The sequence below is a fragment of the Manihot esculenta genome, chromosome 6, assembly GCF_001659605.2.
Source record: "Manihot esculenta cultivar AM560-2 chromosome 6, M.esculenta_v8, whole genome shotgun sequence".
Taxonomy (NCBI): domain Eukaryota; kingdom Viridiplantae; phylum Streptophyta; class Magnoliopsida; order Malpighiales; family Euphorbiaceae; genus Manihot; species Manihot esculenta.
The window spans coordinates 686,575-711,420 of record NC_035166.2 but is presented as its reverse complement, the minus strand read 5'-3'; the positions used below and the strand labels follow the sequence as shown (position 1 = coordinate 711,420).

Here is a 24,846-nt window from a genome sequence, read left to right as displayed (position 1 = left end):
AGTACTAGTTTCTCCCTCACTCACAGAATCAAATCACCTCTCTTAGGCTAGGGCTATGCAAATGACCTTAGTTTCCTAGAATAAACTAAGTTTCATCGATGGCACACTTCTTGCACCAGCAAAGACTGTTTCATCGATGGCACACTTCCTGCACCAGCAAAGACTGTTTCATCGATGGCACACTTTCTGCACCAGCAAAGACTAATTCAATGTACTCTACTTGGCAACGCTACAAAAATACAGTAGTCTCATGTCCATTACACAAAGCATATTGTGGCTTGACAAAGCAGTTGATGTTTGGAATGGCTTGAAAGACAGATTCTGTCAAGGTGATGTGATCCGAATTTCAAATCTGCAGGAAGAGATCTTCAATTTTAAGTAAGGAGAACTCTCGGTAACAGAATACTTTACTGAATTAAAGATCCTCTCAATAACAGAATACTTTACTCAATTAAAGATCCTATGGAATGAATTGAATAATTTTAGACCAATTCCTTCTTATAAATGTTATACACCTTGTGATTGTGGAGCACTTAATACCATTCAGACCTACATACAAAGTGACTATATAATAAGATTCTTGAAAGGACTAAATGAACAATTTGCACATGTCAAGTCATAAATCATGATGACAGAGCCTCTTCCATTTATCAACAAAGCCTTTTCTTTAATTGTCCAATAAGAAAGACATGAATTATGTAAACAATGTTGAACTAAAGATTTTATTTAATAAAATTTCAAGATTTGAGATTGATGGCCTAAGAAATATTAGTTCTAGTGGAAGAGGGCAACTTTCAATTGGTAGAGGACAAACTCATAGATCTATTAAAGTGTGTATTTATGGTGGAAAATTTAGACACACAGTAGACACTTTTTACAAAAAGTCTGGGTACCCACCAAGCTTCAAGTTTAGAAATTCTGGCACACCTAATATCAATGTTGTAACTACTAAAAATATGAATTCTGGACCAATGTTTGAAAATATTCCACAAGATCATCATTTTTCTTCCAATATGAATCTCACACCAGAATAATTTCAAAGATTGTTGTCTTTAATTCGAGATCCTCTTGTGACAGTAAGTTCTTCTTATTTGGCTAATCAACTCACCAGTGCTGATCTTGATAAATTAATATCTGTTAAATCTCCAGAAGGGGCCAAAAGTAATCGCTTTACTCTTGCTGCTCAATTCAGAACTTCTTGGATTCCGGATATAGGAGCAATTGACCACATATGCTCCTTCTTTAATATGTTCTCTGATTATAAATCAATTAAATCATTAACAGTGAAGTTACCTTATGGTAGCAGTGTTTTAGCTATTCTCCTTGGCACTATTTCCTTTATCAAGATATTTTCTTGACTGAAGTGCTTTTTATTCCCTCTTTCACTTTCAATTTCATATCAGTTACTAAACTCATTACTCCTTTACATTGCTCCTTATTTTTCCATCATTAATATTGTTACATCCAGGAGGTTATAACCTGGAAGATGATTGGTTTAGCTGAAATAAAGGGAGGATTGTATACTTTGATGAATCCATTACTTGTTGCCACATCTGATCCTTTATCTACCACTGTCTGCAACTCAACTAGTTCCTCTTTTCTTGTGTCAAACATATAGCATTACAAGTTGGGACATCCTTCTCACCGTAGACTTCTAGTCTTGAATAAGTCTTATCCTTTGATTACTTGTAATTCTGTTGATCATGTGTGTGACATCTGTCATCTTGCTAAGCAAAAGAAGTTGCCATTTACAACTAGTGAAATTGTTTCTGTTGCTACCTTTCAATTGATACATGCAGATATTTAGGGTGCTGCTCTGTACCTTCAATTCATAGCCATAAATATTTCTTGAGCATAGTAGATGACTTCTCCAGATTTACTTAGTTATATCTTATGAAGGTTAAGTCTGAAGTTAGAACTCTTTTACAATCTTTTGAGACCATGGTTGAGATTCAGTTTCACATTAAATTTCAAATGATTAGAAGTGATAATGGTCTAAAATTTCTTATGAAGGAATTTTATATGTCAAAAGGAATTATCTTCAAACCAGTTGTGTAGAAACCCCTCAGTAGAATGACATAGTTGAAAGAAAACATCAACACTTATTGAATGTAGCTAGAGCTTTAATCTTTTAGTCTCACCTACTTAAATCTTTCTGGGATTATGCTATTTTGCATTCAGCTTTTCTCATAAATAGATTCCCTACCCCTCTTCTCAAAGAGAGATCTCCATTCCCAGTCTTGTATAATTCTGATCCAGACGACAGTTCTCTTAAAGTAGTTGGTTCTCTATGTTTTGCTTCTACATTGATAGTTGACAGATCCAAATTAGATACAAGGGTAAGAAAGTGTATTTTTCTGAGGTACCCATCCAACACTAAAGGTTTTGTTTTGATGGACCTTACGTTTAAATCTTTCTTTACTTTTAGACATGTCCAGTTTTATGAAGCTGTTTTTCCCTTCTCTGAATCTTCTATCTCTCTCATTTTTTCTCAAATTACTGATACTAATGATGTTATGTGATATTGATCTACCTACCTCTACCCCACCAACTCATTCTCAACTGAACCTTGATCTCTTTGCTCATCACAGATAGTTTACAAGAATCAAAAGAATATTAGCCTATCTCCAAGATTATTCTTGCAATTCTCTTCAAACAAAGACCATTGTTAGATACACCATACATTATGTTCTTTCCTACAATAATTTATCATCTTCCCATTCCCATTTTACTCTTCTAATTTCTTCTTATAATGAACCTAAGACATATGCGCCCAAGCTGTTAAAGACCTTCATTGGAGAGAAGTTATGGACAATGAAATCAAGGCACTGGAACAAAATAACACATGGATTCTTGTTGATCTACCTCTTGGAAAATTCTCAATTGGTTGCAAATAGATGTATAAAATAAAGTAAAAATCTAATAGATGCATTGGGAGATATAAGGCAAGGTTGGTGGCTAAGGGATACATCCAAATAGAAGACCGTGATTTTCTGGACACCTTCTCACCAGTTGCGAAATTGACTATTGTGAGATTACTACTAGTTTTAGCTTCTATTAATCGATGGCACCTTAAAAAATTGGATGTCAATAATGCTTCATGGAGATCTTGATGAGAAAGTCTACATGACATTACCTCTTGGTTTTCAATCCTCTTCTTCCACCCAAGTATGCAAATTACAGAAGTCACTCTATGGACTAAAACAGGCAAACAGGTGGTGGTTTGCAAAGTTGTCTCAAGCCCTGATTCAATGTGGTTATAAACAATCCAAGGTAGATTACTCTTTATTTGTCAACAAACAAACCATTTCTTTTACTATCATTCTTGTGTATATGGATGATGTCATATTAGCAGGCAATAATCTCTTAAAAATTAATAGAATAAAATAGTTTCTGGATGATTCCTTTAAAATCAAAGATATCGGTAATTTGAACTTCTTCTTAGGACTGGAAATTGTAAGAGCACGTTTTGGTATCTCTTTATATATATATAAAAAATACTTTAGACACTCTAACTGATACTAGATACCTAACTGCCAAGCCTATTTCCACCTCTATGGACACTCATTTTGAAGCTGAGCTCTAGCATAGAACCTTTACCTTATCTTTCCACTTACAGAAGACTTGTAGGCAGATTACTAGACCACCACTAGGCCAGATATCACTTTTGCAGTGCAGTAGTCAAGTTAGTATTTGGCCAAGCCCACATCCCTTCATTTGCAGGCACTCCACAGGGTCCTTCTTTACATTAAACATGCTCCAGGAAAAGAGTTGCTCTTCTCATCTGCTTTTACCATTCACTTAAAAGCCTTGAGTGGCTTTGATTAGGCTGGATGTCTTGATACCAAAAAATCTATAACTGGTTTTTTTGTTAACCTTGGATAATTTCTTATCAGTTGGAAATCTAAGAAACAACCAATAGTTTTCATATCTTCCTCTGAAGCAGAATATAGGGCATTGACTGCAACTACTTGTGAAGTCCAATGGATCAAATATTTACTATAAGACCTTCATGTTAGTCACTCCTTTCCTACTAGCGTTTACTGTGATAATTAATCTGCACTATATTGCAGCCAATCCAATATTCCCAAGCACATTGAATTCGACTGTAATATTGTACGAGAAAAGGTTTCTTCTTGCCTCATTCACTTATCACCAGTTCCTTCTCATGCTCAGCTCGTCCACATCTACACAAAGGCTCTAGCTTTATCACCTTTTCAAGCTCTAGTTCTCAAGCTGGGAATAATAGATATCCATTCTTCAACTTGCGGGGGAGGGAGTGAAGTTATTTATTCTATATGGATGTTTCTAGCTTAGATCAAGTTGTTAGTAGTTAGTTAAGAAGTTAATTTCTTATTTTCCCGCCTATAACTTTTTATATAGACTAACTCTATATATAAACCAGTGGTACTAAACTAAGTAATACAATTTCAAATTTTCATTTTTCAATTTTCTTTTCTTCTATCGTCACATTTCCTGTTGAATATGATGAGTGTTTCAAAAAATTTTCCATTTCCAATTGCTCCAGAAACCACCGTGGCTTTGAAGACTTTTGAAAAAATTGATAAAAGTTGAAAATTGACACCCTTTGAAGTCGATTTGGTCTAAACTTGAACTGATTTAATTTGAAACTAAAATCAAATTGAAACCAATCGAAATTGATATGATAAAAATATACTTTGAATTAGATTGAAATCAACTATTTTAATTCTAGATGATCAGTCGCTTTTTTTTCCTTTTAAAAATTAAATAATATCAATATTTAAATTTAATTTTAAAACAACCGAATGAAATTAGGAGATGATTCTCTTAACTAATAAATTAACATCTTCAATTCTTAAGAATATTCAAGTCCTACTATTTGTTTAAAAAAAGGTGACCAAACTATTTACAACATCGAAGTTATCATTATGATTAAATTACATTAAACTAAATAATGACATTTTCAAATATATAAGAAAATATTAACATTTCAAATATAAAAATAATGATACATTCTTATAAATAATATAATAAAATATTATCTTAATTAATAATAATGTTATTAGTTTAATACAATTTTAATTATCTTAATTTGTGTAAAAATACATTTATAAAACATTAATTATCGTTAATTTAACATATCATTTGTAAAATTATTATTTCTTAAAAGTAAGAATCACTTAAGTAAATGTATAAGAAAAACATATAATTCCTATGAAATTAAATTTATTTTTGTAATAAAGTAAAATTACTTTGTTTTAGACCAAACCATTATAGAAATTTCTAAAATTTCATTGTAAACATTTAAAACTTAGTGTACAAATATGCGAAAAACATAAAACTAGTTACAATTGGCCCATCTAACCACGATCCCAACTCATTTTCAAAAGTTCAAACTATGTCATGCAAAAGATGTAATCACTTTTGCTTGGTTTTCAAAAGATATAACATGTGTGTGGATCTAACTCTCATTATCCATAATAGATAAGCTATCTATTGACAAGACCGACAAACCAATTCAATAAAAAAAAAAAGAAGAAAATTTACACCAAAGAGGCAGCAAGTGATAAAAAAAGAGGTATGTAAGCTTTTGAGTGCAGGATTAATAAAGGAAGTCCAATATCCTATATCACTGGCCAATGCAGTCCTGATAAAGAAAGCTAACTGAAAATGAAGGATGTGCGTTGTAACGACCCGGAAACCGATACCCTACCGTAACGGCCCGAATCGCCACCGGCGCTAGGATCCAGATCGGCTTAAGGCCGCCGGGACCCGTAGCAAGCCAAACATACCTCCTATCACCTGGTCAAATCCCATACATGAACAAAACTTTAACATAAAAACTGAAACATATGATGTAAGTACCGAGCTTGCCCTGTATGCAACATAACTGAAAACATAAAGAAACCCCCTACTAGAGCTCTCAAAAACTCTAGCTGGGTCAACATAGCATACATCAAGCCGGAGTTACATCCAAAGAACTAGAACCTAACCTGTGCATGCATCAAACCACAAACATAAGACCTCTACTAGGGTCCTCATCCATAACATAACGTGGTAGACAACACATGCCACAAGATTAGTTCAACACAACTCAACATCTAAAACATTACATACATCATGTATTGAACAGGGACTAACCAAGTCTTAGGGCCAAGCACAGTACTAATCCATGAACATAACTCTGCTCTACTTTACATTACATTCTCTTACAAATCATTATACCAATTATAATACATGTCCACACTAAAAGTGCTAATCTAAAACTATTACATAAGCTTAACCTTTACTCTTGAGACTTCCCGATCGACTTCAAACCTGCAACACTGGGGTTAGGGGAGAGGGGTAAGCTAAAAAGCCCAGTGAGTAGAAACAAGGAAAACAGTTCATTAATTACATGCTTTCATGAAATGCGTCATATCACAACTATTACACAACAATCCTTTTCACTCCCGCTTGAGTTCACGCTAGCAATCACTTCCTCTCGCGGGTGATTTTAGAGGGTTCTCGAAACGTCCTTCCCCTCAGGGTTAGACATGACCCCAACATTCCCTCTGTCATAACTCGGCCCCGAAGGAGCTCTCATTGGGCTTTCCTACATGTACTCGCCCGACTAACAAGGACTCAATGACAGACTTACGGGCTATTGAGGTCGCCTTGGTCCACCCATCTCATCATATAATCAACAATTTATGCAATGCGTCACATTCGTGAAACTAGTGCAATCATCCTATTACATATAAACATGATGCATGAGCATGCTTTAGGCATTTGATTTTATTAAAATAAAAGATTAAGTTTAGTTCTACTCACCTCTGGCAGACGCCGAACCGACTCTGCAACTGCTAACACTGATGGCCTCCTCGATCCCTCGAGTCCGGTCCTACACAGGTGGACTCGAATGAGGTGCCAACACACTCTAAACAACTCATAAACAACTACCCAAAAACCCCTTAAAACATCACTTAAACATGCATAGAAAACAACCATGAAAAGGCTGGACAGGGCACTTTCGGCGGCACCTTTGGCGGCCGAACCCTCCCTTCAGAGACGAAACTCGGGCACTTTCGGCGGCACCTTCGGCGACCGAAATTCCCACTCCAGAGACGAAAGTCAGGCACTTTCGGCGGCCGAATCCTTCCTTCGGCGGCCGAAAGTCTGCTTTCAAGCCAAAACTCAACTTTCGGGGGCAAGGTTAGGCGGCCTATCCATGCGTTCAAAGGCAGGTTCGGCGGCCGAAGCTACTTTCGGCGGCCGAACCTGAGTTCTTCCCAGAAGGGCAGAACTCAGCTTCACATGCATTCAAGCCTTCCAAACCTTCCAACACCCCAAAACAAACACCCAACTTTACCAAAACATGCATAGACCCTTAACCATGCACAAAGGAGCTTAACAACTTGATTAAACTCCAAAAACAACATCAAAACATACATAGATAGCTTATGACCCACATAGGCCAAAACCATCAAAACAACCCAAATCCTCACATACTCTCTTCCCATCATGCATACTCACTCCCACAAGCATAAAGGAGCATAAACTAACAATATATCATCACATAAACACATATAATCATACATTGACATACATTGGGCATAAAACCCACATAACTCCTAACATGCATATCTACCCATACTCTACCATTAAAACCTTCGTAAAACTTTATAAAAACACTAGGGAAGCAAAGATCTACACTTACCTCTTGAAGATCGAGGGTGGTGTGATCTCTAACTCGGAGGTGTGGAGAATCCAAGCTCCAAAAGCTCCAAGCTCCCAAAACTTGATCCAAGCTTTAAAACTCTTCAAAATAACCATGGAACTCATGAAAACATGAAGGAGATGAAGAAAGAACATGAAAACGGCCAAGGGAGGACAAAAACTCACCTGAGCTCGAGAATGGGGAGAAAACTCGCCCATTTCCGATCTGAGGGCCTTTTATAGGTGGCCTGGTCAAAGACCTTCGGCGGCCTAACGTGCCCCCTAAACTCATGCATGTTCGGCGGCCGAACTTCACTTTCGGCGGCCGAACCTGGCAAACGCCTCCTTGGTTTTTTCATTTTAAAACTCAAATCCTATTTCATTTAAAACCATGAAATCAGTAAAAACATTTTAGAAAACACATTTTACCCCTCTAGAAGCCTCTGGCATCTTCAAAAATTCCAGATTCCAACAGAGATTCCGCCGGAAGGTAGGGATTCCGATGCCGGAATCTAGCCGGGTATTACATGCGTGGATTTTATTGACCTGAATAAAGTATGTCTAAAAGATCATTACTTGTTACCATCCATCGACAGATTAGTAGACTCGATCTCAGGTTATACAGTGGTTTCCTTTCTTGACACCATTTCAGGATACCATCAAATCATGATGGATTCCAAGGACGCAGAAAATACAATATTCATAACGGACGAAAGAGTTTACTACTACAAGGTAATATATTTTGAATTAAAAAACACGGGGGCGACACTAAAGACTAGTGTTGAGAATCTTTAAGGACATGGTGGGGTTAACAGTCGAAGTATACGTGGATGACATGATAGTGAAGAGTCGATCCTTGGAAGACCATTCAAAAGATATCCAGAAAATCTTTCACATACTGGACGAGTCGGGTATGAAGCTGAACCATGATAAGTATATCGTCAGGTAAAAGCTGGAAAGTTTTTAAGGTATATAATCTTAGAAAGAGGCATAGAGGCAAACCCTGAAAAGATCAGTATCATCTAAAATATAAAAGTATCCAAAACTGTTAATAAAATACAAATGTTGAATGGACGAGTTAATGAGTGTCCCCTGTTCTTCAAAGTCTTAAAAGGCAAAAGTAAGTTTGAATGGGAAAAAGAGTGTACATAGGATTTTAAAAGTCTAAAAACCTTTTTATCGTCTCTTTCATTGCTAAGCCCGCCTGTTGAAAGTGAAATATTATTTCTATACTTATCTATGACACAAGAAATAGTTTGCTTGGTATTCATTCGTAAAAATAATGGGAAGCAAAATCTAGTATATTATGCCAGCCAAGTTTTGGAGGCAGAGCTGAATTATCCTCCTTTCGAAAAGTTGGCATTTGCAGTTCTAATATCAGCCACAAAACTACGATAATATTTCGAGTCACACATCATAGAAATCAGAACAGATTATCCTCTGCAAAAAATTCTACACAGGTCGGAGTTATGAAGACGATTATCTATCTAGACAATTATATTGTCGGCTTATGATATCAAGTATATTTCTTTTGGGTTCCATAATTCTTCTCCATGATACTTTGATCATCTTGAAAATAAGTCAACAACGATTCCAAAATTCTATAAAGTATCATATCAATGTTTCGTTGAATATCATAATCCAATCTCCTTTCAGAATCATTCACTGTGATTTGAAAGTAAAGAATTAAAATAAAAATTTTAAAATTAAATGAATAATTAATAAATTATTAAAATTAAATTACTATTTAATATTTATATATTTCAACTATTTGTATTTTTATCTTTTAATTTTATAATTGATCACAATTTCAACCATCATATTTATTTATTAAACCTTTTCGATCTCTTTTCTCAGAGGAAAATGGAGAGATCTAGAAAAAAAGAAATAAAAAGATAAAATTAATAAATGAAATTATAAATAATGATAAAATGGTAAAATGAAATTATATATAATTATAATATTTAGAGATTATATAATAATTTAATTTTAAAAAATTAACAATAAAATAATTAAAAGAATATAAGCGTGCAATGAAAGTAAAATTGATAGACTAAATAATTAATTTTTTAAAATATCTAAATCAAATTATTATTAGCAATAAAATCCAACTTTATTGAAAAAATTAATGATAAAATTTAAAGAATATATAGTAAATTTTTATTAAAAAATTAATTAAAAATTAAATTCACATATACGTATATGAGTTATTTATAATTTAAAATGAATGAAAAAGGAAAATGAGTAATGAGGAATAAGTATAATATTTAATTTCTTACTAAAAAAAATATTTAATTTCAAAGACGGGGACGGGAGCATGATCAAATGGTCACGTTTGACCGGCGGTAACGGGGTCAAGGCGTGTGAGTGCGCAGCAAGCACGCACGTGCAGCAATCGTACCCAGCGAGTTAAATAATATTAATAATTATATATGTATATATTATATTTGTTTCTTAAAAAAAAAAAGAAAAAAAAAAAAGAAAAAAAGAAACTTTGAGCTCACGCCAAGCCACCAAGCCGCCTGCCCTCTTCCCCCTCGTGACCAATAAACCACGAAAAATCTGAGTTGTGCCGAAACCCCATTTGGAAATTGGAACGAGGGGAAACCGACCCTCAATCCTCTCTTATATATTTCCAATCAAATCGGAAACTTGAGAAGTAAATCAAGAAACCAAGAGAAAAATTTTCAGCGACACAGCTGCGTATTACTTGGATCGAAGTTCTTGCTCATCAGGTATTTTTTACCCTTTTCTTTTCTTTTCTTTTTTTAGATTCATCTTTCTTTACATTTTTGTGAATTCAATATAAGATCGTAATCGAGGGTTTTTTGTTTCAGAGAAAATTTGGTTTAGATAATTTTATTTAGTTTGAGGTGAAATTGGAATTGAAAATTTTGATCATTCTATTTGATTAGACATCAAAGATTTTATTTTCAAATGTTCTGTTTGATTTATTTGTTTCTCTAAATTCTGGGTACTGTTTGAATTGATTTTTTTTTTTTTATCATTTTCTTGCGTGTTCTTTGTATCAGTCAGTGGTGGAGGATACGAGTTGTGGTCGTCTTTCGTATCAGAGTATGAGCTTTCCATCCCGAAACGATCACAGGGATAGGACTAGTAGATTCCCCAACCAACATGCTCGCCAAACATGGGTTCCTAGAGGATCTGGTTCTAATGCTGTTGTGAACCCACCATCAAGCTTCGGTTCACCTCCAAATGGAATTGGCGGTGGACACACCAATCATACATCTGCTCCACCCAGTCCTAGGCATAGTGGAAATAGCAATGCCTCTCGGGGTCGCAAGCCTTGGCCTACTAATCACAGGAGAGACAGGGAGAAAGAGAGGGACAGGAGCCATACACATGAGGTTAAGGACTTGAAAGACCCCAATTTGCCCCAGCTCGTGCAGGAAATTAAGGACAAGCTTGTGAAGGGTACTGTTGAGTGTATGATCTGTTATGATATGGTCCGGAGGTCTGCATCTATTTGGTCTTGCTCAAGCTGTTATTCTATTTTTCATTTGAATTGCATCAAGAAATGGGCTCGTGCTCCAACTTCTATTGATTTGTCAGCTGAGAAGAGTCAGGGGTTTAATTGGCGATGCCCAGGTTGTCAGTCTGTGCAGCTCACATCCTTGAAGGAGATAAAGTATGTTTGTTTTTGTGGAAAGAGGACTGAACCACCTTCTGATTTGTATTTGACCCCTCATTCCTGTGGTGAACCATGTGGAAAGCCACTTGAGAGGAGAGTTCCAGGTGCAGGTGAAAACAAGGAGGATCTTTGTCCCCATGTTTGTGTTCTGCAATGCCACCCAGGTCCATGCCCTCCTTGTAAAGCATTTGCTCCACCACGGGTGTGTCCTTGTGGGAAGAAAATAATCACAACAAGATGCTCTGATCGGATGTCTGTTCTTACTTGTGGTCAACATTGTGATAAGCTTCTTGAATGTTGGCGTCATCGATGTGAGAAGATATGCCATGTGGGTTCTTGTGATCCTTGTCAGGTTTTAGTCTCTGCTTCATGTTTTTGCAAGAAAAAAGTGGAGACTGTCCTATGTGGAGATATGGCTGTAAAAGGAGAGGTGAAAGCTGAAGATGGTGTTTTCTCTTGTAATTTGACATGCAAGAAGATGTTGGCTTGTGGAAATCATGAGTGTAGCAACACTTGTCATCCAGGTCCTTGTGGGGATTGTGACTTGATGCCAGGCAGGGTGAAGTCGTGCTATTGTGGGAAAACAAGTTTGCAGTTGGAAAGAAAGAGTTGTTTGGATCCTATTCCGAATTGTGATCAAATATGTGGCAAACCCCTTGCTTGCAGGATACACCACTGTAAGGAGGTTTGCCATGCTGGGGATTGTCCACCGTGTTTGGTTCTTGTCACCCAAAAATGCCGATGTGGATCGACTTCTCGAACTGTGGAATGCTTCAAAACAAGTTCAGAGAATGAAAAGTTTGCATGTGAGAAGCCTTGTGGCCGAAAGAAGAATTGTGGGAGGCACCGCTGTAGTGAAAGGTGTTGTCCTATTTCCAATCTTCACAATCTTCTCACTGGTGATTGGGATCCGCACTTCTGTCAGATGGCTTGTGGAAAGAAATTAAGGTGTGGACAACATTCTTGTGAGTCATTGTGTCATACTGGCCATTGTCCGCCTTGCCTTGAGACAATTTTCACTGATTTGAGCTGTGCATGTGGGAGAACTTCAATACCTCCTCCTTTGCCCTGTGGCACACCTCCTCCTTCATGTCAACTCCCATGTTCAGTTCCTCAACCTTGTGGTCATTCAGCATCTCATAGCTGCCACTTTGGAGATTGCCCACCTTGTTCTGTCCCTATTGCAAAGGAGTGTGTTGGTGGACATGTTGTTCTTGGGAACATTCCTTGTGGATCAAAGGATATTAGATGCAACAAACTTTGTGGTAAGACTAGGCAGTGTGGTCTGCATGCATGTGGCAGAACTTGTCACCCACCACCTTGTGATACTTCTTCGTCTGGAATTGAAGCAGGTCCAAGAGCTTCTTGTGGGCAGACATGTGGTGCCCCTAGAAGAGATTGCAGACACACTTGCACTGCACTTTGTCATCCTTCCTCTCCTTGTCCTGATGTGAGATGTGAGTTCCCTGTCACAATTACTTGTTCCTGTGGCAGGATAACAGCATCTGTTCCTTGTGATGCTGGAGGGAGCAACAGTGGTTTTAATGCTGATACTGTCTTTGAAGCATCCATTGTCCAAAAGTTGCCTGTACCACTTCAGCCAGTGGAATCAACTGGCAAGAAAATTCCACTTGGCCAGAGGAAGCTCGTTTGTGATGATGAATGTGCTAAATTGGAGCGCAAAAGGGTTCTTGCTGATGCATTTGACATCACTCCAAACTTGGAAGCTCTTCATTTTGGTGAGAATTCTGCTGTGACAGAGCTGCTCTCAGACCTATACAGACGGGATCCAAAGTGGGTGCTTGCAGTGGAGGAAAGGTGCAAGTACTTGGTACTCGGCAAGAACAGAGGATCAATTAATGGTCTCAAGCTTCATGTGTTCTGCCCTATGCTAAAGGATAAGAGAGATGCAGTTAGGTTGATTGCTGATAGGTGGAAGCTTGCTGTTTATGCTGCTGGTTGGGAGCCAAAGCGTTTCATTGTGGTGCATGTTACCCCCAAATCCAAAACACCATCACGTGTGATCGGGGTTAAGGGTACCACCACTTTAACCGCTCCCCATCCACCTGCATTTGATCCTTTAGTAGACATGGATCCCAGGCTAGTTGTTTCTTTTTTAGATTTGCCAAGGGAGGCAGATATAAGTTCATTAGTGCTCAGATTTGGTGGGGAATGTGAATTAGTTTGGTTGAATGATAAGAATGCACTGGCTGTATTTAATGATCCTGCTCGCGCGGCAACTGCGATGCGAAGGTTGGATCACGGATCAGTATATCAAGGGGCAGTTGTGGTTCTTCAAAGTGGTGGTGCATCAAACGCACCAGCTAATCCTTGGGGAGGGACAGGGAATACCAAAGGTGGAGCAGTAGCAGCTTTGAAGCCATGGAAAAAGGCTGTAGTTCCGGAGCATGGTTGGAGGGAAGATTCATGGGGCAGTGAAGAGTGGTCTCATGGATCTGTAGATGTGCAGGCTTCTGCATGGAAGGGAAAAGAAGCTCCTATTACTGCTACAATTAATCGGTGGAGTGCCTTAGATTCTGAATCGACTTCCAGGACATCTGCCACATCTGTTAGGATTGAAGATCCTGCAAAACTTGCAGCTAATTCAAGAATGGAATTAAATCCAAGCATTTCCACTTCATCTGAGCTGCCTGGAGGAGCTTCAAGTCAAGCAGAGCTGTCTGAAGTTGTGGATGATTGGGAGAAAGCTTATGACACTGAGAATATACAATAGGTTAATAGGATTTTGGAATATGGAAGACAAGTGCCGCATTTGGTCTGCAACTGTTATGTTCTAATATTTTTTTGTTTAATTCAACTATCTCGCCATCCCTTTTTTTTTTTTGTTAATTTTTATGTTTTTTTAAGTAGGTAAATCATGCATTTAATTCTGGCTTTTGGTGGTTTTTCTCCGACTATTATTATTAAATTTTAAAGCCTACCCATGAAACTTTAGGACGCATATGTACGTCTGCTGTATTGAAGAATTTTCATGCCGTAAAGTTGAACTTATTAGGGGTTAATCACATTGCCCATTTTTGAACTCTTTGAGTGTTGTTTTTTTTTTTTTTTTTTTTTTTTTTTATTGCATGTTTTAAAATGCAATATCAATATAATTCCTCAAATGTGTCCTGTCCAGCTTGATTATTATCTGTAACTGGATGATTTAAACGGTGTATTATATTATAGCTGCTTCCTTCAATTGGATAACGATTTTGAATATCTTAAAATAAAATAAACTTTTACTCCTTTGAGGTTTCATAACTTTTCAATAAAGTACAATCAAGAAGTTATTGATTTTTGTTTGTGCTCGTTGATGCGCATTGTCATTATCATAATAAATAAATATTCAAAATTTGAGAATATTTAATTGATTAGTTCAATTTAACATATTTTTAATTTTTTGTTTAAATTAGTTTAGAAACTTCAATTTATTTTTTTTACTCTAAATTTCTTGATTTAATTGATTCCATGATTTTTATACTAAATTTCTTGATTTTTTGAGTCCAAAAATCAAGAAGTTTTATTTCTCAAGTTTATTGATTTTTGAGCTATTTTTGATAAAAATTAAAAAATGAGCTAAACTGAACTTTTCAACAAATGGAGGATGAAATTGAGCTTTGATCCTTACTATTATTATTATTTTTATTATTAGATAAAAGAAAGGTCTTTGCAATGATTAATTAAATGCCATGTGCAGCAAAGTTTCCTGAACGTAGAAGCCATGTGATGTGATGTAAAAATCATATGATATGATTCCAAAATGCAAGCCGTCCCTGTCAGTCCGAATTTCCTTCCCGATTTTCATCACCCTTATAATAGAAAACTCATAAACCATCAAAACAAGCTGCTAATACTCATAACTGACTAAAATTTAAGTTTTAGTAGAACTGTTTCCTCAGACTCTTCAAGCTCTTCCACCTAGTTTACAACGTTTCACATTGCATTGTTTCCATCGCTAACATTTCCCATTTTTTTGTCTTGTTTCTCTTTTATATATATTTTCCTTATCAGAAAATTTCCTGGAAAATGGATCCTGCAGGTAATCCTGATGATACGTACTCCATCAGACATAAGGTAAATTTCTTCCTTTATTGGGTGACAATTCTGTGTTGCTGTGAATGTTTCAGCTTGTGTTCCACCATTTCCTGCTTCTTCATTGGCTTATGGTTTTTGTTCTGTTTTTTGGGTTCAAATGTAGTTAGCTTGTCTTTAATCATGTTTGAGTGTTAGGATCATCATCATAATCATCTGTGTATGATTCTTCTCTTGTTAAATTTACTTTGGCAAACTTGTTGAGGCAACTTTCTTATAATATGAAACGCAAACTTGGAAACAAGCCTGATTCCTTTGCAGGAAAATTTGTGTGGTAATTGAACTGAGATGGGATTCTGACGATTTGATTTCTTGGATATAAGAGATGCAACTGCTCGGAGATTGTTTATATATCTGATCATTCTGACCATTTGGTTAATTACACGTAGAAGTGATGGAGTTGGTGTAATCTTAATGGATTACTTACAGATGATCTCTCTGATCTGATCCCTGCATGGACCACTTCCTAATAGATTTTTAAAAGAGTTGAGCTTCTAAGACTTGCATTTTTTGAGGAGAAAACATGCAATGAACTGCAGTCAATTCCCATTTCCTGAGAACGGAAGATTTTGTATTTAGTACTTATAGATTAACATTTAGAACTTACTATCAGCAGAATTCCGTCTATGGTCTGGATATTGTCATCTGTAATTCTTGTGTGATAATGAACAGAAGGAGACATGGAGGCACACACTCATGCTGTCATTTCAAAGCCTTGGAGTGGTTTATGGTCGCCTGAGTACTGCCCCTTTATATGTCTTTGGGACAATTCCGACGGAAGATTTCCAATCAGATTCTGCATTTGAATACTTCTCATTTATATTCTGGACTCTGACCGCCATTTCTTTACTTAAGTATGCTTTCTTAGTACTGAGAGCTGATGACAATGGAGAGGGTAATGACCACTCTATAAAAACTTTAAGGATCATTTAAAGTTGATTTCAATAGAGTTGCTTACTTTAACAACTTCTCGCAGGTGGTACTTTTGCTTTGTACTCATTATTATGCAGGCATGCTAAAGTGGGTCTGCTTCCAGATGATAGAAGCACCAAGGAGGTCATGCATCATGAAAGGGGAAGCCCTCTCAGGATCAAGGCTGAATCAAGGGCCAGAAGAGCTATTGAAAAATATAGAAGCAGTCACTATCTATTGCTTTTTTCAGCACTCTTTGGAGCTTGTTTGGTAATTGGTGATGCAGTGCTTACCCCATCAATTTCAGGTTCAAGATTCTTCATCAGAACAATTTTTTTCAGTGTTGATAAATTGATTGGCATTTTAGTTATTTTTCTTCTTGCTTTCTCCACTGACATAATGATGATGCCTCTACCAGTATTGTCAGCTTTCGCAGGTCTTCAACGAGCGTTGTCACAAATTAAATGTAAGATATGAGATTGAACACATAAAGATGATGACTACTTTTCTTTCTGATCAATATCAGTTCATAATTTTACATATAACTTGTGGTTTTCTCCAGATTCATCTTCACCAATGACACAACATTCCATATCAGTTGCTATTGAAAGATGTAAGATTCATGTGTTTTGAAACCTTGGATATTATTCACTGGCTACTTTTTTGGTTATTTCTATGCCTTCTTGAATTCTAATCTTTGTTTGATGATTTTTATTTTCCATTGCTCAAAACTTCCCTCAAATTGTTGATTAAAGAACGAGTCAATTTAAGGTGATGCTGTAATCTTAAGTATTAAGAATTGATTCTTTGCCATGATTCTTGGTACTCGACTTTTCTTTGTTGAACTTCTTGATCAATTAGTTAGCTTATAGCTGGACATATATTTGTTATTTGAGGAGAGAACATCCTTGGAAGTCTTCAGATATTCATATCTCTGCTCTTGCTTCTTAGCTACCCTAAAAGCTCAATGCTGCCCAATTCAGTGACATACTTGCTGGGTAGGATCTACTAGGACATATTCATTACTTTTGCAAGAATTTTTTGTGAGGAATGGGAATTATTTAGTAAACTGTATTATATTTTGATAATGAACAGTATGCTAAACTACATTTGAATTGTGTTCATGTTGTTGTGTTCTGTTGAATTGTTTTGTTATGATATTTCCCTTTGTTTATTTTTATTTTCAGATGTGCCAGTTGCTTTTGCATGTGCTGTTCTTGTATGCCTTTTCATGCTGCAGCACTATGGAACCCGTAAAATCGGGTTTATTTTTGCACCAATTGTTACGATATGGATCTTATTCATTGGTGGAGTGGGCTTATATAACATTTTCCATTGGAACCCTAAAATCCTTGGTGCAATCTCTCCAGTATTTATGTTCAAATTTGTAAGAAATATTGACAAGAAGAGTTGGAAGTCATTAGGTAGCATTCTTCTTTGTGTTGCAGGTCAGTTAACACGGACTAAAGTGCTTGTTGCATTCCATATTGGCATACTTTAATCCAACTCTTTTCCTTTACAGGATCAGAGGCAATGTTTGCAGATTTGGGTCATTTCTCAAAGAAATCAATCCAGGTAATGTGACAGCTTGCATTTGCTGCTGAAATATACAATGTGACAATGTAGATATACCGTTAACTTCTATATGATAACTTTGATGCAGATAACATTTGCCTGCTTGGTTTATCCACTTTTAGTTTTTTGCTATGCTGGTCAAGCTGCATATATATCTAAACACTTGCATGCTTCTGAAGATTTTAATCATCTTAGTAAATCTGTTCCTGGTAAGTTGTTTCATTGCTTTCAATTTGGTTTATTGGCTACGACTCATGGGATTTTGAATCCTGACTCATGGAAAAATGCCAATCCAGAACATCTTGGTCATGTCTTCATATTCTTGTCCCTGCTTGCTTCAGTTATTGGAAGCCAAGCAACAATAACAGCCAGCTTTTCCATCATAAAACAGTGCCTGGCACTTGGTTGTTTCCCTAGAGTAAAAGTTGTACATACATCAAATAATCTTCATGGACAGGTTTATATTCCAGATGTCAATTGGTTATTGATGGTACTCAGTCTCACTGTCACCATTGGTTTCCATGACTTGCACAGGATTGCAACTTCAGTAGGTATGCTTTCCTTCCATCGTCTTCTCTGTTTTTTTTCCCTTATCTTAGGTCTCTTTTTTCTTTAACATACTGAAGTCTTGATGATGTTGAACCTAAGTTCGTACACCCAAATACTAATTTAATTCCAGAAACTAATTATGCCTTGAAAGGCTACAAAACTTCCTAAGAACTTTTATAGCATCATTTGCCAAGGCCATCTTGTCCAAATGGCCCATGGCATTTCCTTGTCCAGGGACAAGAGTCTCCCAGACCCCTCTCCCCGATGGTGCCCTTGTAAGGGCTTTCAAATGCTTTAAGCATATGGTCAGGAGAAAAAAAAAATCATTTATTAAATCTCCCACTAATAGAAAAGAAGCATACTAATTGTTAAGATCTCCTTTTCAAGATGGGTTTGGATCACGATTTGGACTAGGCTTATGCCTGTAGGGAGGAATGCAAAATGGATCAGTTAATCTCAACATCTTGTGGTTAGCTTCTGATAGTGCGGAAAATTTGGGAAAGGCTAGAGGAACACCTCACCCATTTAGGGTGTATTCTAGAAGAGAATGGACAAGGTAAAAAGGAGAGGAATATATGAAGAATGGGAATTGGCTGATGCTGATTTAGGAGGACATCTGTCTAGAATTAGTTACAAGGGAAGAATATTCAAATTCTTAAAAATAGGGTAAAAGAGGAGGAGCTAGGGGGAGGGGGATTTATGAAGAATATTGCTTGTGTGGGCAGAAGGGTTATTTCTGCATAGGAGTGTATCTTGGGGCTGGTTTTGGACCAGTCATTTCCTTGTTTTTTTGTCTGCAACATATCTCTTTCCATTTTCTTTTCTTTTCCTTTTCTTGCAAAACTTGGGTTAAGAACTCTGGTTGTAGTTTCGTGTTTTTTTTGCTGTGAATATTTCTCTCTGAATCAATGCAATCAGAACTTTGGTGGCCTGAGTATCCCGGTTGCTGTTGATATTTTGTTCCGTTGATTAAATTCTGTGATCACCATTTCTTGGTTGTTTCCCTTGCTCTATCAGCTTCTTTTACATTCTATTACATCTAAAGCATTTGTGATACTTTGGAAACTGTTGAGTTAGAATCAATACAACTAACGCTGTGAAGTGTGAAGTATGTCATGTGTAAAGTAACATGTACTGATTAAATCCTTGACAGGTCTGGCTATTGTTTCTGGAATGGTGGTTACTACTTGTTTGATGTCTCTTGTAATCGCTTTGCATTGGGAGAAGACCTTGTTCATATCAGGATGCTTTTTACTGTTTTTCGGATTTGTTGAGTCTGTATATTTATCAGCATGTATGCTGAATTTTCACAAAGGAGGTTGGTATCTACTCGTCATTTCAGCAGTGACCTTCACAGTCATGCTCGCATGGCATTACGGAACGAAGAAGAAATATGAGTTTGATTTACAAAACAAGGTGCCTACAGAATGGCTTACAGATTATAGCCCAGGACTTGGAGTTTGTAGAGTACCTGGAATTGGTTTAATCTACACTGATATAGTGTCAGGAATCCCAGCTTTCTTCTCGCATTTCATTACAAATCTTCCAGCATTTCATCAAGTGCTGATCTTCGTGTCTTTTAAGTCACTGCCTATCCCTTATGTGCCCCCAAGTGAGAGGTATCTTATCGGCAGGGTTGGTTCCAAAGATCACAAAATCTACAGATGCATTGTAAGATATGGATACTGTGATCAAATCAGGGATACAGATGATTTTGAGGAGCAGATTATTCGTTCAATCGGAGAATTCATTTCATTAGAAGAAAATGATTCAGAGTCTCTGATTTCTCCTGAAGGAAGAATGATGATTGTTGGGAAGCCATCCCCAGATGGAAAGGCTTTGATTCCATTACATGACAACAACTCCATTAATGTGGGGTCTGCAAACATGGCAAATGCTGAAACTTACAAAGGTGCAGCCAGTGATTTGATTGAGAAAGCTGGTCCTCTATGCAGAAAAAAGGTAAGATTTATGTTGCCTGATAATTCTCCAAGGATGAGGGTATGTGTAAGGGAAGAGCTGCAAGAACTGGTTAATGCCAGGGAAAGTGGGACTGCATATTTCTTAGGACAGTCGCATTTAGAGCTGCGAAAGGACACGAATTTCGTCAAGAAATTCTTGATCATGGCCTATGTTTTTCTTGATAAAAACTGTAGAGAACCTCCTGTGGCATTGAACATCCCTCATGCTGCTCTCGTGGAGGTTGGCATTGTCTGTACCATATAACTTGTACACAAGGATGTTACTGATGTCTGTTATAATAGACTCTATAATCTAATTCTAATCTCTTTAAATTATTAAATCAAAACCGGTTTGAAATCGACTCAAACCGAAACATAAGCTGCGAGTAAAGAAAATGAAATCTTTCTTTTTGAGTTGCAAAAGGACAAAAATATTTGGTTGCGGTACAAGAACGAGAACCGTAGAATTTCTGATTAAATAGTTAAAAGTCATAATATAAAATAAAAAAGAAGAATCTGAATTAAACAAAAACAGTAACGAATTTGGATTTTTCTGGAAGAAAAAGTGGAAAGAATGAGCAGTGAGAAAAGACGAAGACAAAGAGAGAAAATGTACTAGCAAAGCTAAGCTCTTCCCCATTATTCGAGAAACCATTTGAACTGTAACTTTCATCAATGTAAAAAGACAAAGAGATGAAGCATAAAAAGCCAAACTCTTCACTGACTTATACCACTAGATTTGCATGCATGGGTCATTCCAACTTATTGGAATACCTAGCTTTCAAGATACTCATCTTTCTTATATAGCAGCAAATATAGCAAAAAAAAAAAAAAAAGAAGGTTAAAAGTATAGAGACTACAGTTGCACCGAATGTGAAGGCTTTGGAGCTACTGTTTTGAGGAAATGGAGAGTAAGAGAAGCTGTACTGCTGCTGCTGCTGCTGCTACTTGTAGTAATGAAAGAGAAGATGAAGAAGCTGAGGCTGAGGCTCTCAAGAAGAGAATCTCTAGCCATCCTTTGTATGGACTCTTGGTTCAGACTCATATGGACTGTTTGAAGGTCTTTCTCTCTCTTTCTCTTTGATTCTCTTTGTGGGTTTGTCAATATTGAGCCATTTCCTGTACAAATTACCATATTAAGTTAAAAGCTTTGAAGGTCAGTCTTTATTATTTTTGCACATCTTAATTTAGGATTTGTTTCATTTTTCTTTATTTTTTTAAAAAATAATAAAGTAGCACTATTTTGACGATGTACAATTTTTTTTTTTTTTTTTTGAAAGGTTGTTAGCATTGATGAAGCTGACCACAGTCATGAAGTGAAGCAGAAGATAGCTGCTGGTAAAAAGACAAGTTCAAGGTCTTTAATTCAGCCAGAGCTAGATCAATTCATGGTAATTTCAAATTCAGTTGTTCTCTATTTCATATCTTTAATTAATTAAAAAATTTATCAAATTATTAAATGCATTTCTGTGAGCCGTATTTAGTTCAAATCAGAAAAATCGATCGAATCGAATTAATTTAAAATTTGAGTTCGATTTTTAATTTTAAAAATTTCAATTATTGCGGTTAGATTCAATTTTGATAAAAAAAATCAAAAAAATTGAATAGTATTAATTACTAATAATAATATATTATTTTCAATAATATGGAAAGATTAAATTATATTAAAATTAAAATATTTTAATTAAATTTTAAAATAATAAAATTAAAGTGTAAAAAATAAAAAATTTATTAAAAATTTAAATTAATCAAATTGAATCGAATCAAATTAAATTAGACCGATACTGTTTGATTCGATTTCTGATTAAAATCAATTCGATTCGATTTTTATAAATACTAAAATTTTAATTTTTAATTTATTCAATTCGGTTCGATTTTAAAACGAACCGACCAAATACTTAACCGTACTTCTACTTAATATTTCATATTTACTGACCAAATACAAGGCTACGAATTAAATCCAACGAAATCAAAGAAACCATTTCAAATTATAACCAATTTTTAAATTTAATTTTTATAATTTTAATTAAATATTAATATTAAATTGTTTTTATCACAATTTAAATTTTAATATAATTATACATAATCCATCAATAAATAATTTTTTTGCAAATATATTTGCATTTAACTGAAAAAGAAGCATTTCCCTTGATCTAATTATAATTAACTGTATTAGTAAGAAGGTTTTGCGATATTTTGTGAAGGTTTATTCCACGTTAATTTATATTTATATTTATATTTAAAAATTTAAACCTGAATAATAAATTAAAACTTTTAAAATTGTCATTTTTTATAGTTAGAAAAAGGATTTGAAAAGTTAATATTAAATTACAATAAAATCTCTAAAATTTTGTTTAATTAATAAAATAAACATTAAAATAAATATTTTATCTTAATCATGTTTTTTTGTCAATTTTATTATTTATCCATTATTTCTATTTTTATATACATATTATAAATTAATAAAAATATAAAACTTTATAGACTAAAGCCTCATTATGTGATATTTTATGTAATATAAATTAATTCATAATAAATATTTATTGCATATATAATATATATAAACTACATTTACTTCCAATATACAATTTAAATTAAGAGACTGCATATTAATTAATAAAAGCCTTTAAATTTTTATGTTTAATTTAGTTTTATTTATTATAATTATGATAAATTAAAAAAAAGTTAACATTATAATAAATATTATTTTATTATAATGTTTTCTTATAATATATAAATGATCGACTGATCGAAAAATATTCAATTGTTTGCGTTATTTTATATTTTAATTTAAATATTTAAATTTTAAATAAATTATTCAAACTTTTGTAATTAAATGTAGTTTTATTTAATTTTCAAAATTAAAATTAAATATAAACAATATAATTGTTAAAATATGCAATTCAATGATAATTTTTTATAATAATAATTATAAATATTTTTATAACAAATATGTTATTTGATTCACAAATTAATCTATATAAAATAATTAAAAATAATATATCTGATATAGAATTTTTATAATTATTGTTATAAAATATATAAAATTCAGTTGAAACTATCCACTTATATTTAATAGTTAAATTACTATTATAATTAATCAAAGTTAAGTTAAGGTTAAGGCTTTGATAGTGAGAATAAAGAGATCTTGATTTTTGTTATAATTAATAATTCTGATGTATGACATATATGTTAATTATAATAATTTATTGTTTTTTTATAATTAACAAGAACTAATGCTCAATTTCAATTCAATTCATTTTTAATTTTTAAATGAATTAGTTTAAAATTTTTCAATTTAAACTCAAATTTAGTTAAAAAATAAAATATAATAAATTAGGGTTATTGATCTTTAAGCTCTAATCAAGAAATTTAATCTGAAAATTAAGAAATTGAACTTCTTAATATTTTTTTTTATCTAAATCAATAAATTAATAAATTTTAATCCAAAAATTTTTATTTTTAGGTCAAATTGATCTTAAATTAAACTTTGTAACTAATTTAAACCCAGAAAATTGAAGAATATTTGCATTAATAATGGAGACTTTCCACATTTATGAGAAATATTGAGATTAACTGGGCCTTAATTGATAGGTTAAAATGATATTACCACAAAAATAAATTTATCTTTTTCCAATTTTTTTCTGAAATAACAATTTATTTTTTGACTTATGAATATACATCGGAAAATAAAATAAAAATATTTTTTTTTAATTTTTTAAAGAAGGACAGAAGAGTTTGATTTTATAAAATATATGGGTGTTTTAATTGAGTAATTTTGAAATAAAGATTAACTAGTTAATTTTCTAAAATCTCAGGGACTTAATAGTAATTATCGTATGTATACGTATATAAGGGAACCATTGAATATGGATAAGTTGAAACACCTGATTAAGTAGAACTGGATGGGAATGCAGGAAACATATTGCTTAGCTTTAAGCAAGCTAAAAGAAGCAATGGAGGAACCTCAGCAAGAAACAGTAGCTTTCATCAATAGCATGCATCTTCAACTTAGGGAGCTCACCACAACATCCAGACATCAGGTGACTAACCTGTAAAATATCATTTCATCTCTTCTTCTCTATCTCCTAATTCTTCCATGAGCTACCTTTTGCAAAATCTAAGTTTAATCATATGGCTCTAACTTCTGCATCTGCAAATTATTGTGCAGGAGGAAGCAAGGGTAACTCATGATAGACCCAACAACAACTAAGTCTTAATCGCAAATTAGCTTGGTTCGGCTATTTGTAGAGTCTGTTTTTCTATGATATTGGCTACTAATTACATTGAAACCATTGTCTTGGAGAGTACATGTAACAGAATCATAGTCATCATAAATTCAAGTATGGTCCAGTCTACGATCTAAATCCACTCTTCAAAAATGCTATTTTTCACTTGCTTTCATTCCTTTCAGTTTTATGA

General features: G+C 34.6%; 3 protein-coding genes across 4 annotated transcripts; all 3 read left to right on the top strand.

Moving 5' to 3' along the window:
* Window positions 1-10,175: 10,175 nt before the first annotated feature.
* LOC122723891 (NF-X1-type zinc finger protein NFXL1) lies at window positions 10,176-14,170 on the top strand. The gene is made up of 2 exons (XM_043957814.1): window positions 10,176-10,415; window positions 10,713-14,170. The coding sequence occupies exon 2, from the start codon at window positions 10,758-10,760 to the stop codon at window positions 14,064-14,066; it is 3,309 nt and encodes a 1,102-aa protein (XP_043813749.1). The 5' UTR covers window positions 10,176-10,415; window positions 10,713-10,757; the 3' UTR covers window positions 14,067-14,170.
* A 723-nt stretch (window positions 14,171-14,893) lies between these two features.
* Window positions 14,894-20,803, top strand: LOC110616653 (potassium transporter 25). 2 transcript variants are annotated; one of them, XM_043957816.1, is made up of 10 exons: window positions 14,895-15,409; window positions 16,100-16,322; window positions 16,404-16,646; window positions 16,758-16,805; window positions 16,902-16,952; window positions 17,527-17,787; window positions 17,862-17,914; window positions 18,003-18,123; window positions 18,211-18,465; window positions 19,617-20,803. In XM_043957816.1, the coding sequence occupies exons 1-10, from the start codon at window positions 15,362-15,364 to the stop codon at window positions 20,687-20,689; spliced, it is 2,376 nt and encodes a 791-aa protein (XP_043813751.1). In that variant the 5' UTR covers window positions 14,895-15,361; the 3' UTR covers window positions 20,690-20,803. The 2 variants fall into 2 exon arrangements, with proteins under 2 accessions (XP_043813750.1, XP_043813751.1); XM_043957815.1 differs by having other exon boundaries at window positions 14,894-15,409; window positions 18,003-18,465.
* A 384-nt stretch (window positions 20,804-21,187) lies between these two features.
* Window positions 21,188-24,828, top strand: LOC110617611 (homeobox protein knotted-1-like 1). The gene is made up of 4 exons (XM_021760522.2): window positions 21,188-21,484; window positions 21,705-21,815; window positions 24,342-24,467; window positions 24,596-24,828. Exons 1-4 carry the CDS (start codon window positions 21,329-21,331, stop codon window positions 24,635-24,637), a joined length of 435 nt encoding a protein of 144 aa, XP_021616214.1. The 5' UTR covers window positions 21,188-21,328; the 3' UTR covers window positions 24,638-24,828.
* Window positions 24,829-24,846: the final 18 nt, after the last annotated feature.

Excerpts from the sequence above, each read along its gene's own strand:
- LOC122723891 (XM_043957814.1), top strand. The coding sequence starts at position 10,758 with ATGAGCTTTCCATCCCGAAACGATCACAGGGATAGGACTAGTAGATTC.
- LOC110616653 (XM_043957815.1), top strand. The coding sequence starts at position 15,362 with ATGGATCCTGCAGGTAATCCTGATGATACGTACTCCATCAGACATAAG. Across the intron at positions 15,410-16,099 it reads CGTACTCCATCAGACATAAG|AAGGAGACATGGAGGCACAC; the intron begins GTAAATTTCTTC and ends GATAATGAACAG. Across the intron at positions 17,788-17,861 it reads CATTCTTCTTTGTGTTGCAG|GATCAGAGGCAATGTTTGCA; the intron begins GTCAGTTAACAC and ends TTTCCTTTACAG.
- LOC110617611 (XM_021760522.2), top strand. The coding sequence starts at position 21,329 with ATGGAGAGTAAGAGAAGCTGTACTGCTGCTGCTGCTGCTGCTACTTGT. Across the intron at positions 21,485-21,704 it reads CTCATATGGACTGTTTGAAG|GTTGTTAGCATTGATGAAGC; the intron begins GTCTTTCTCTCT and ends TTTTTTTGAAAG. Across the intron at positions 21,816-24,341 it reads CAGAGCTAGATCAATTCATG|GAAACATATTGCTTAGCTTT; the intron begins GTAATTTCAAAT and ends ATGGGAATGCAG.